Source organism: Balaenoptera physalus (assembly GCF_965194825.1).
Source record: "Balaenoptera physalus genome assembly, chromosome: 5".
In the NCBI taxonomy this organism is placed as follows: Eukaryota; Metazoa; Chordata; class Mammalia; order Artiodactyla; family Balaenopteridae; genus Balaenoptera; species Balaenoptera physalus.
The window spans coordinates 60,682,159-60,694,908 of NC_138884.1; the positions used below are offsets into that span (position 1 = coordinate 60,682,159).

The following is a 12,750-nucleotide window of genomic DNA, read 5'->3' on the forward strand; positions in this document are numbered from 1 at the left end:
TTATTTGTCCTTGTTTTGTTTGAAAATGTGGATTTTGAAAAGTCTTGCCCTTCCCTAAATAGAAAAAAAATATTTGATGGGAGCAGAATTTCTTTACAAGGAATATTTGATTGAAAAAAAAATGTTTTATGTGGAGGAACAAACATCAACAAAATGTTAAACCATACAAAATAGGGTTGTTTGCTTGTCAACATATTTCTGTGTGTGTGTGTGTGTGTGTGTGTTTGGTTTTCTTGCTCCTTGTTCAAAGAAATCAGTGCTGGTCCTAAATAAAATTGTAACTTTCAGAAGATTCCTTTATGCAGTCTTGGTATTTATTAAGCTTCTTCTGTCCTTTCCCCCACTTTTTATGGGAGGCTTTTCTCTTCACTTTGGACGTTTGAATCTTCTTATTGTAGTAAGTATTTTCCTTTATGAATTAAGTTACTTACATCTGTGAGTTTGTGTTTGTTTGCATAACTGTTAGTAGGTTAACTGTCATTTATGCTTTAATGCTTTTGCCGTAGGTGAAAATTAAAGATTTTGAAATCCATTTTAGGCAAATGGGAAAACAGGTTTTTTTGCCTACAAATTGAGGTTGAACTAGAAGGAAAGTGGCTTACTATGAGGATGTAGGGTCTTATAGCAGATGTATATGAATCTCCTTTCACACACCCTTTTGCCCAAAGTATCCTATGCTGTGGCATAGGTCCTCATATTAACAAAAGAACCAGAAAATAAAATTAAGAATAAATAATTACTTTTCTGTATAACAAAGAATTACAGGGAGTTCCCTGGTGGCGCAGTGGTTAAGAATCCGCCTGCCAGTGCAAGGGATACGGGTTCAATCCCTGGTCTGGGAAGATCCCACATTCCATGGAGCAACGAAGCCCGTGCACCACAACTACTGACCCTGTGCTCTAGAGCCCGCAAGCCACAACTACTGAGTCTGCGTGCCACAACTACTGAAGCCCGCGCGCCTAGAGCCCGTGCTCCTCCACAAGAGAAGCCACTGCAATGAGAAGCCCGCCCACCACAATGAAGAGTAGCCCCCGATCACCGCAACTAGAGAAAACCTGCGCTCAACAACGAAGACCCAACGCAGCCAAAAATAAATAAATAAATTTATTAAAAAAAACAACAATAGAAATTCTCAAATATAGAGTCTGTTTATATTTAACATTTCTAATATCTTATTTCAGTGACCTAAAGATAATAGTCACAGAACACATGTTCTTGTCATCAGAAATAATTCCTAGTGGTAGCAATAATTTAAAAGGGATTAAGATACAAAACTGAATATCAGATGATTCCTCTATTCATGCATTTGTTATTTAATCAACAAATACTTAAGTCCTTCCTCTATGCCAGAGACTGTGCTGGCCCTGGGTATACCTTGGCAAACAGCATTGCCTGCTTTCATCAAGCTTGTGATCCGTAAGGGAGAGACATGATAAATGATATATAAATATCTGTAATTCTGTAAGAAAGCCATAATCACATCTTTATTAGTAAAAAGTTAACAGTATATGTCAGAAAACATAAGGGAAGCACCATATAATCCTAGAACAGGAGGGAAGGAGACAGTGAATGGTTTGATTGATTTGAACCTTAGGGGGCCCGATTTCTTGTCAAAGTTGGAAAGCCTGTTCTTGGCTTATGGGAAATAAGAATGTATGAACATATGAGTTCCTTGAACTCAAATCTACCATTACTTGCTTCTGTTGGAAGAAGGTTTGAGAAACAGAAATTTCGTTGATGACTTCTCCTAAGGATGAAGCAGTTTATTTGAAGTATGGAACGGATTGAGCTGGAAGGAGGAAAATAGTAAGATCAGTTTTCTAGTTATTCATAAGCTGTGTCTTAACAATGGGCATTATTTTGTTTGAGAACCTCCAAATACCAGACACACTCATACATAAATGAAAGCACTGTATATGGTCTGAGGGAAAACATTTTTAATATCATTTGTTTTCCATTAATTTCACACATCCTTTGAAGTCAGACCATTCTGGGTTTGAATCTCAACTCTGCTATATAACTGTGTACTGTCTGCGACTTGATTTTCTCATCTGTAAAATGAGGGTCATATCATCTGGAGGAAGTATAGTAGATGGTTCAGAGGACAGACTCTGGAGTCAGGTACCTGGGTCCAAATCTTAGCTTAACTTAATTAGCTTAGTTGTGAGTAAGTTGGGGAAGTTGCTTAACTTCTGTGTACCTCAGTTTCCAGAATGGAGATAATAATAGTAGCTACCTTTCTTTTAGGATTATTGTGAGATTTAATGAGTTAATATATACAAGGCACTTAAAATGGTGTATCACATATAGTAAGCACAAGGTAATTATTAATGTTATTATTTTGAATTATTATCATCTAAGGTATTGTGAGGGTTAAATAACATGTTTATTTGAAAAGCAATGACTTGTATATTGCCTGACACAGTGAGGATGTCTCCTAAATATCAGAAACTGAGTAGTAGATACTTTATCTCATTTAATCTTCTTATAAACCTGTTTAGAAGAAATTTTATCTGTTTTGTTGACTGTACCCAGGACAGTTTCTGATATACAATAGAAAATCCATTGTTGAGTGAATGTTATCCCTTTTTACAGATAAATAAACTAAGGCCCAAGAGAATGACAGAATCTTTCTACTAAAACATGGCATCACTTTGAGGAGACATTACTGGAAAGGCCATTCATATCATCACTTAGATTTGACCATATGTGAATGGTCTTTCCTGTCATTTTCCTTTCCTTTAAAAAATACACTTTCTCTAGTTAGGTTAGGAAAATTTAGACTAGAAGAACTGTTCACCTTAGAGTTATAATTAGATTGGTTAACCTCATTGAGGGATCACTTCAAGTTCAGTTTGTATAGCACTCTCACAAGTACAGGGTTATTTTGTTAATACTGCAGAGCCCAAAACATTGTTCCTCTCCCATTGCATTTTCTATATTATATATTATATAAGGAAGAAATTTGACAAAGTAAAAAATTTTACTAAACTGAGGCTCAATTACAGTGATAAATATAAAATTAGCTCTACTGTTACTCACCCACTTTGCTATTTAATGATCCAGAAACAGTGTTTCTGAATTTCATTCATCTGAAATATTTTAGTCTCTTGTAGTATTTATGATAAGGTGGGGGGAGGCCAGTTCTTTGGTTAGTAAATGAAGTTAAAGACATTCCTAGAAAATGCATATAACCGTGATGTGTTATGGCTTGCTTCAGTGATTGTAAATCTGTTGAATGTTAATCTCATTTCTCTTAGATATTTCCAAACAGATTAGTTTATAGAAAACCAGTTTACCATTAAAAAACTACATTAAATTATTATTTTTGGCACCCTCAAGTCAGCACCTGTAATATATGTGTTAAATAATACATATGGCTGATGTAACAAATTCCTAATTTGGTATTACCTTGCCTCCTTCTTTGCATATTTAATACAGCCATTAATCTTACTACAAGGCTTTACTAAGGATAAATTGCTACGTAACCCACTTCAACCTCTTTTGTTCAACCAGAAAGCCAGACGTGTTTAAATAGGTTTTAAAAAAATACATTATTACTTCTTTTTTGAAATTTTAGAGTTTTAAAATTTGAAATGGTAAAATAAGAGACTTTATTTTGCTTGTTGAAATTACTTGACAGAAGTTTGCTTTGGAATAGAGCTTCTGTATCTTTAAAAAATACACAGTGAGTCACCCCCTGCTCTTTTGGTAGATGCCTGGCTAGTGAACAGCTAAGCTGCTTTAGGCATGTAATAGAACATTCCATTTCCTGTTCCCTTGCTGACACAGAGGAGTGTTCCTGCTGGCAATGATCTAATCATAGTGCAGTAAGAAACATGGCAGTTTGATAAAACATGGTGGAGACAGCGGCTGAAATGGAAGCATATGTTCTAGAAGACATTCTTGAGGTAGGGCTAGGTTTGTAAATGAAATGAAAGTTGAAATCTGAACAAAGAAATCTTATCTGCCGGAATTATTTTACAGATGAATAGATAAGAGGAGAGAGCAAAGAGAGGCAGAGCATAAAAGCAAGATACGGTCAGACCTTATTCTGTGTGAGAATGTGCCAATCTAGTTCACATGATTACTAAAACCTTATTTTGTTTAAACCTAATGTTTTGTAAATTGTAGATATATGTTTGATAGGGGAAAAAAGAAAAAGAAAGAAAGGGCCTCGGACTTAATAAAAAGCCTTGTGCTGGTGGTGACCTTTAGATTAACTCATTAGAAGGTGGGGTCTGCAAAGCAGCTTTGAGTAGGTTTAGTATCATATGTCTTAGAATTCATTTACATATCTAAGCCCAAAACTCCGCTTGCAGTTAACTATTAAAAACAGCTGGTTATTTTAGTTTCTAGGGTAAAGTTAAGCATATATATTAATCTAATTGCTTAATTTAGCTGGTACATTCTGCTTCTAGGTTTTTCATGTGACTTTATTATAAAATAAATTATTAAATTAAAAATTAAAGGACTGTAAAATTTAACTAATGCTTGAGAGCTCACAAAAATCTGCATTTTGAGTCATGAGAATTTTAAATTATATTTTCTATTTTTTCCTGTTTGTGTCAGTGTCATAGAACCTATTTGCGTATAAATCAGTTCAAGAAAATACATGTCAAAGTGAAACTATAATTGGTTTTGGCCTTGGATGTAATACACCATCAAATATTTGTATTTACAGATATATAGATATTTAAATCCCATTTTCTTATTTTGGGGGTTGTAGGGTTCCCTCCCATTAAAAAAACTGGCTAATTTTCATGATGGTGTAATGATGGTGAGTGGTATTCCTAATACTTAGAATGTTAAGATAATTCATTAAATATTTTACTATCTTCAGGAAGAGAATTTGTTAGGGGGAGAGGGCTTGGGAGAATAAGCTGCAAAGGGAAGCTAGGCGGGGTTAACAGGAGAAAAAAGCCTATGCGCATTATAAAGTGCTGCATGATCAATGAGCATTTTCTGGAGTCCCTCAGTGTATGCTTGGAGCTGACATTGCAGCAAGTCTCATGGTTGTTCTGCAGAGTGAAAACTGATTCCATTGTATTATCTAGCTCCTTGCAGACACCTGCCAACATACTCTTTACCCCTGTCCTAAGAGCTATTGTCTGAGTTGAATTCTCTGGTTAATTTCCATTCTTTTCCTTTCTTTTTCTTTTTTATATTTTGATAGAACTAGTGAGTTTCCTTCGAAGTGGTATGGTGAATCTTATAAATAGTGATATATACTTTCATCAGGGAACTTCAGTAATTAGCAGTGGTCACATGACTATTAGTGGTTCAGATTAAACAAGTCTAATTATAAAGTTCTAGTGGGACATTTTTATTTGCTTTTTAAAAATTTTGCTTTGGATTTTAAAAGAAGCGTACCTTATAGATTTCAGTAAATTTATATGACATTTTCTTTGGTCATTTAAAATTTCAGCATATGATGGATTTTAGAAGTCTTATTTTCTGGGGAAAACCCACTTGGGCATAGTTTTATGCCTTAAGTATAGGTTTTTCTAATACTATCTTAAAAATTGGCTTTTCATTATTCCCACTAAAACACAAAAGTGTTTAACATCATGTAAAGATTTTATGTTGCCTAATTTGTTCATAGTTACTAGTTAGTTACAGAGGTTATTTTACCTCTGTAATTTTGATTGTTTGTCCTAATTTTCAGTTTCTCTTAATTTGGTTCCTATACACCTGTTGCATTAAACCATACTAAGTGAGTTTTCTCTTTATTTAATATTATTTTATTTAACTATTTGGCAATTACTGGCAGACTAGAAGTGAAAATTTTCCAACTAGTAATAAAATATTATTTTCCAAAATTAAAAGTACTCATAATGACCTAATGCTAAAAATAAAAGTTTAAAAAGAATAGACTTGCTAACTCTGAAGCTAAATATACCATTTTCTAAAGTACCTCATATTGCAAGTGAATAGATATATTTTATACAGTGAGCTTTCTAGAAAAAATTTTTTAACGGGTTAGCTCCTTGTGTAAATGTCTAATAATGAATAATGAAGTTCATCTATATGCCACAGTGACAATTTTATTATTGTATCTAATACTGAGCCAAACAAACTTCTAATATTTGAAGTTTGTCACCATAATTTTCATCTTTATGACTGTTTATCTGGAATTTTATATAGATATCTGATTATTTACATTAAACATTGAATTCCTGCTATTTTTGTTTCTTCTTTGAATGTAACTTGGTCTTTTGAATCATACTTTTTTTTTTTTAACATCTTTATTGGAATATAATTGTTTTACAATGGTGTGTTAGTTTCTGCTTTATAACAAAGTGAATCAGTTATACATATACTATGTTCCCATATCTCTTCCCTCTTGCATCTCCCTCCCTCCCACCCTCCCTATCCCACCCCTCTAGGTGGCCACTAAGCACCGAGCTCATCTTCCTGTGCTATGCGGCTGCTTCCCACTAGCTATCTATTTTACGTTTGGTAGTGTATATATGTCCATGCCACTCTCTCACTTTGTCACAGCTTACCCTTCCCCCTCCCCATATCCTCAAGTCCATTTTCTAGTAGGTCTGTGTCTTTATTCCCATCTTACCACTAGGTTCTTCATGACCTTTTTTTTTTTTTTCCTTAGATTCCATATATATGTGTTAGCATACTGTATTTGTTTTTCTCTTTCTGACTTCACTGTGTATGACAGACTCTAGCTCCATCCACCTCACTACAAATAACTCAATTTCGTTTCTTTTTATGGCTGAGTAATATTCCATTGTATATTTGTGCCACATCTTCTTTATCCATTCATCCAATGATGGACACTTAGGTTGCTTCCATGTCCTGGCTATTGTAAATAGAGCTGCAGTGAACATTTTGGTACATGACTCTTTTTGAATTATGGTTTTCTCAGGGTATATGCCCAGTAGTGGGATTGCTGGGTCGTATGGTAGTTCTATTTTTAGTTTTTTAAGGAACCTCCATACTGTTCTCCATAGTGGCTGTATCAATTTACATTCCCACCAACAGTGCAAGAGTGTTCCCTTTTCTCCACCCCCTCTCCAGCATTTATTGTTTGTAGATTTTCTGATGATGGCCATTCTAACCGGTGTGAGATATCTCATTGTAGTTTTGATTTGAATTCCTCTAATGATTAATGATGTTGAGCATTCTTTCATGTGTTTGTTGGCAATCTGTATATCTTCTTTGGAGAAATGTCTATTTAGGTCTTCTGCCCATTATTGGATTGGGTTGTTTGTTTTTTTGTTATTGAGCTGCATGAGCTGCTTGTAAATCTTGGAGATTAATCCTTTGTCAGTTGCTTCATTTGCAAATATTTTCTCCCATTCTGAGGGTTGTCTTTTGGTCTTGTTTTTGGTTTCCTTTGCTGTGCAAAAGCTTTTAAGTTTCATTAGGTCCCATTTGTTTTTGTTTTTATTTCCATTTCTCTAGGAGCTGGGTCAAGAAGGATCTTGCTGTGATTTATGTCATAGAGTGTTCTGCCTATGTTTTCCTCTAAGAGTTTGATAGTGTCTGGCCTTACATTTAGGTCTTTAATCCATTTTGAGTTTATTTTTGTGTATGGTGTTAGGGAGTGTTCTAATTTCTTTCTTTTACATGTACCTGTTCAGTTTTCCCAGCACCACTTATTGAAGAGGCTGTCTTTTCTCCACTGTATATGCTTGCCTCCTTTATCAAAGATACGGTGACCATATGTACATGGGTTTATTTCTGGGCTTTCTATCCTGTACCATTGATCTATATTTCTGTTTTTGTGCCAGTACCATACTGTCTTGATTACTGTAGCTTTGTAGTATAGTCTGAAGTCAGGGAGCCTGATTCCTCCAGCTCCATTTTTTGCTGTCAAGATTGCTTTGGCTATTCGGGGTCTTTTGTGTCCATACAAATTGTGAAATTTTTTGTTCTAGTTCTGTGAAAAATGCCAGTGGTAGTTTGATAGGGATTGCATTGAATCTGTAGATTGCTTTGGGTAGTAGAGTCATTTTCACAATGTTGATTCTTCCAATCCAAGAACATGGTATATCTCTCCATCTATTTGTATCATCTTTAATTTCTTTCATCAGTATCTTATAATTTTCTGCATGAACCATACATTTTTAAAAGGTGCTTTTATTTAAGTCTTAATAAAAAGAAAACAAAATATCATCAGCGAATTAGTGCAGATTAATTCTCATAATGCTATGGTTTACCTTTTAAATTGTGATTGCTTATTATATATACCCCTGTGTATTTAACCTAAATTTTTAGATGATCTTCAAAATCTTGAGTAAAATACTGCAAGTTTCTAAAACTTATAGTAAAACTGGAAAAGCTTGATTTCAACTTATATCATTGCTTCTCAGCTATCCAAGGTAATGGATTTAATAGAATAACTTGGTTATTTTAATTATGCAAATAATCCAGTCAGTAATTTTCTTCTCCAAACCAAAGTAGTCAAAGTGTTTCTGTTCCTTTTGCCCACCTTAACTAATACTCAGGAAAACAGCCAAATACAGATGATGGAAAAGGGCTGGGAGGCTTCTTAAATATCTCTTTTTTTGTATTGCTTATGTCAGTTTTGCTGAGACATGATTATAATTTTAGAATTTTGATGTTCTTCCTCTAAGTCATATATAATAATTAATAATGGATCTTGGTATTCAGAAAGATCAGTAAGAAGAAAAAGTCCTCCAAACTTTTTTTTTGGAAGGGTATATTCCAAATTTGTGTGACCAAGTGCTGTGTATATAAACCTGAGGTTTATACAAAAGCTTTTTAAATATGAAAATATAAAACATATGAGAGGTCATTTCAGAAACTTGATTACTATATATTCTGGTTTCATTGTTTCTATTTGAACCATGTTTAGTAGTTTTTCTATAAGAATTGCTTTAGAAATGAGAAATTTTCACAAATCTTTTAATTTTAATCAAATTTAAAATACTTTCTTCAGGTTATAGTGTTTGATATATTTTTGCTTTAAAAAAGTAGCAAGTTTTTGAAAATAAAAATATTTACAGTGTTAAGTATAATAACTCTCATGCCCGATCTTGTTCCTTTGTCAGCTAGAGCCAGTTTCTAGCTTCATCTGTACTTGATTTGACAGGTTGTAATACATAATCTAAAAGCCTTAAATCTCTGTCGTTGTTCCTTAGAGATTCAGTGGTTGAGGATTTGGCTGAACTCTTTAGGGTGTAACTAAATTAAGGGTCAGATTTAAACATATTAAGTAGGTTTATTATGGAACCATTTCTTGCTCTGTATTTATCTTGACATCAGAGGGTTTTTAATAAAATAAGCTTGAAAGAGTCACAGGGACACTATTGTTTCCTTTTGATTTGTCACCATTATGGACTAGTGGTAAATAGTGTATTTTCATCTAAACAGGGTAAGTCCATTTGCTATTTATCATTAAAATTACTTTTAGTAATGATATGAAATCTCTGTGAAGTAGACTCTTTTGACAGTTACTTCCTATATTTCTTTTTAGTCTGTAAAATAGATTGGCTTATGTAATGCACATCATTTATATATTTTATCAGTAAGTCTTCCATGGATTTCTAAAGTTCTGTATCTATATAGTTAGTATAATACTGGTGACATTTTTCACTAGGAAGAGTTGGAGTTACTCTTAGGACATAAATATAATTTGATCTGGAGACAGAAGAGTTTAGCTAAATATGTAAATTATTTGAATTACTGTAAGTAACATTTTCCATTCATTAAGAGGCTTTGGAAGGATTAGACATTTTAGGGGACTTCCTTGGTGGCGCAGTGGTTAAGAATCTGCCTGCCAATGCATGGAACATGGGTTTGAGCCCTGGTCCAGGAAGATCCCACATGCTGCGGAGCAACTAAGCCCGTGCGCCACAACTACTGAGCCTGTGCTCTAGAGCCCGGGAGCCATAACTACTGAGCCCTTGTGCCACAACTACTGAAGCCCACGCACCTAGAGCCTGTGCTCCGCAACAAGAGAAGCCACCGCAATGAGAAGCCCGCGCACCACAACTAAGAGTAGCCCCCGCTCACCGCAACTAGAGAAAGCCCGCATGCAGCAACGAAGACCCAACGCAGCCAATAAATAAATAAATTAATTTAAAAAAAAAAAAAGAAGATTAGACATTTGGGCAGATTGAATCTTATATAATTTCGCTCCAGTGTTGCGCATTTTTAACATGCTAGGCACTTGAAATTCAATGAGCTTATTAGTCCAGCTAACTTTGCTTCATAAAAGTAAAAATTCGGAAGATAGAATGTCTGTGATTGGTATTTAAACATTCTTGGATTCAGGATGTGTATAGATTTGTATTTGAATACTAGTATTTTACTTCATTTGTTCATCTGAATAGTTTGAAACCCATGTTTTTAGCATTCTGAAATTTTTAGTACACAAATATTTTTCTTTAAGCACCTTTACGTTATCTTTTTTGTGCTTATCTAATTGTTATGCATATTTATGAATGTCAGGCTGTCTAGAAAGTCCCCTAGATCCCATTTTCATCTTTTTATCTGTAAAGATTTTTCTATTACCAATTCAATCAGTATGTTGTTATACATAATGTGTATGTATATATGTGTATGTTCATGCAACACACTCACATATATGCTTACATATACTCTGTATACACACATCCATGTTCATGCTACTTTATGCTTTATGAATACTCTTATGTATATATGTGTATGTTCATGCAACACACTTACATATATGCTTACATATACTCTGCATACACACATTCATGTCCCTGCTATATTATGTTTTATGAATACTCTTATTTGAAAGTTGAGTCTATCTTGAACAGAGGAGCAGAAGTTGCAACATTGCTTTCACACATCAACTTTGGGAGAATGCATATAGGAGTAGTAGAAGATGACTAAGAGATACACTTATGTTAGTTAATAATCCCTCTAAAGAAGACTGATATTTTAGTGGAGTATAAAGACTTCAAACAGCTTGCAAAAAGATAGTATAACTAGAGGTATGTGAATTAATCTGTTATTACTCTCACATGAGAGTAAAGGCAGGGTCATCCAAATGCCACTGGTCCCACATTAATCCAGCATAGTCCAGTGGTTAATGTGTAGGATGCTGTGAAGCATGCATTAGGAAAAGTCTACATCATGTATTACCTGCATATACATGTAGCAACATTGGCACTTTCCTGGTTCTGAATTATTAGGGGCCCTGTTCTGACCCTTTACTGAAGTACTCAGTCTGACGTGAAATGACTTGATCACTACAAACTTGCTGAGTATCAGAGTCCTGCTTAATCGTTGGTTTGGTTTTAATACATAGCTTCCAGATTTGCCAAGACAAAGGTTTTTCAGGAGGTGTTTGTAAATGTGTGTGAGATAACTTTTGGTTTAATGAGTGGTTAGATTAATATTGGCCATTAATATTGGTCTTGGATGGAATCACGCTTCTAACTAACCGGCTATATGTTGATAGATAGGTACATAGGATGCCCACATAATTTTATGGTGGCAATAGAAATTGACCACATTAGTTACAATTTGTTGAAAATTTAAGTTATTATACAGAGAGATTGTGTCATTACATGTTAACATAATTTTATAAAAAAATAACTGTTGGGCTTCCCTGGTGGCGCAGTGGTTGAGAGTCTGCCTGCCAGTGCAGGGGACACGGGTTCGAGCCCTGGTCTGGGAAGATCCCACATGCCGCGGAGCAACTAGGCCCGTGGGCCACAACTACTGAGCCTGCGCGTCTGGAGCCTGTGCTCCGCAACAAGAGAGGCCGCGATAGTGAAAGGCCCGCGCACCGCGATGAAGAGTGGCCCCCACTTGCCACAACTAGAGAAAGCCCATGCACGGAAACAAAGACCCAACACAGCCAAATAAATAAATAAATAAATAAATAAATAAAGTCAGGAGCTCTTTAAAAAAAAAAAAAAAATAACTGTTATCCAAAAGAAAAACAACTGAGAAGAATGGCCTTATTTTACATTTTTACAAATATCTTTTAAGTCTGGCTTAATAGAAGATAACTGGGCTCATATATCTGCTTTTATATTCAGTCTGTTGCAATACATTATTTTGGAGGAAGTCTAAGAAGAAAATGTCTTACGTTTATATGAGGGTAAAAAAAGGGGAAGGATATTTTAATAACCCTTTTGATAATTGTGGATATTCTTCTTTGATACCACTCCTAAAACTACTCAAATGGGGGTTTCCTGGAGATCAGTTGCAGTGTGGAATCTGAAACATTATCAATGAATTTTCTGAACTTTGTTCAATTAAAACCCACTGGTTTTTTGTGCATTTTGAATAGATCTTTTGGTGCATGATTTTGTAGCACCATACATTGGCAATTGGAAAATACTGATTTACTGACTTCCAAATATTGCTGCATTTTATTCTGCAATAATAACATTTGCTAATATCACCACTGTTCTCCTTAGAAAAGTAAAAAAGTGGGAAGCTGTCACATTCAGTGACAGATATAAGTTTTCCAAAATTCTAATGTACACTTGAAAGCTTGATTTTATCACTGATGACAAAGAAAGTGAGTTGTTTTCCTTGAAATGATATTGGTGTTCGTGAAAAAAACTATTGGTTTAGCTCACATTTAGCTCACATTTATATAAGTGTTTTCTTGAGACAACTACAGTACCTTGGTATGCAGCAGAAATGTTTCCCATTTTGTTACACAGAATATTAAAAAGTAATACACCCAAGGCTGAAAATTTTAAAATTAGTACTTTTTACTGCTTCATAATGGAAACTCACCTTTTTTTTTTCTTTTTCTTTCATTTAATT

General features: G+C 34.5%; 1 protein-coding gene and 1 long non-coding RNA gene across 16 annotated transcripts in view; one reads left to right on the plus strand and one right to left on the minus strand.

Moving 5' to 3' along the window:
* Positions 1–12,750, minus strand: part of LOC309661903 — a 1,098,809-nt gene that overhangs the window by 51,972 nt on the left and 1,034,087 nt on the right. The gene's annotated exons all lie outside the window — the stretch shown is intronic.
* Positions 1–12,750, plus strand: part of ANKRD17 (ankyrin repeat domain 17) — a 169,412-nt gene that overhangs the window by 29,342 nt on the left and 127,320 nt on the right. For 2 of the 15 annotated variants that reach the window (XM_082463695.1, XM_082463696.1), the window contains exon 1: positions 557–3,911. The exons of 11 other annotated variants lie outside the window; for them this stretch is intronic. In XM_082463695.1, the coding sequence (XP_082319821.1) occupies positions 3,858–3,911 (54 nt within the window). In that variant the 5' untranslated portion in view covers positions 557–3,857. Of the gene's footprint in view, positions 1–556; positions 3,912–12,750 lie in introns of those variants that run through there. 2 more of the 15 variants (XM_082463687.1, XM_082463688.1) reach the window with 2 other exon arrangements.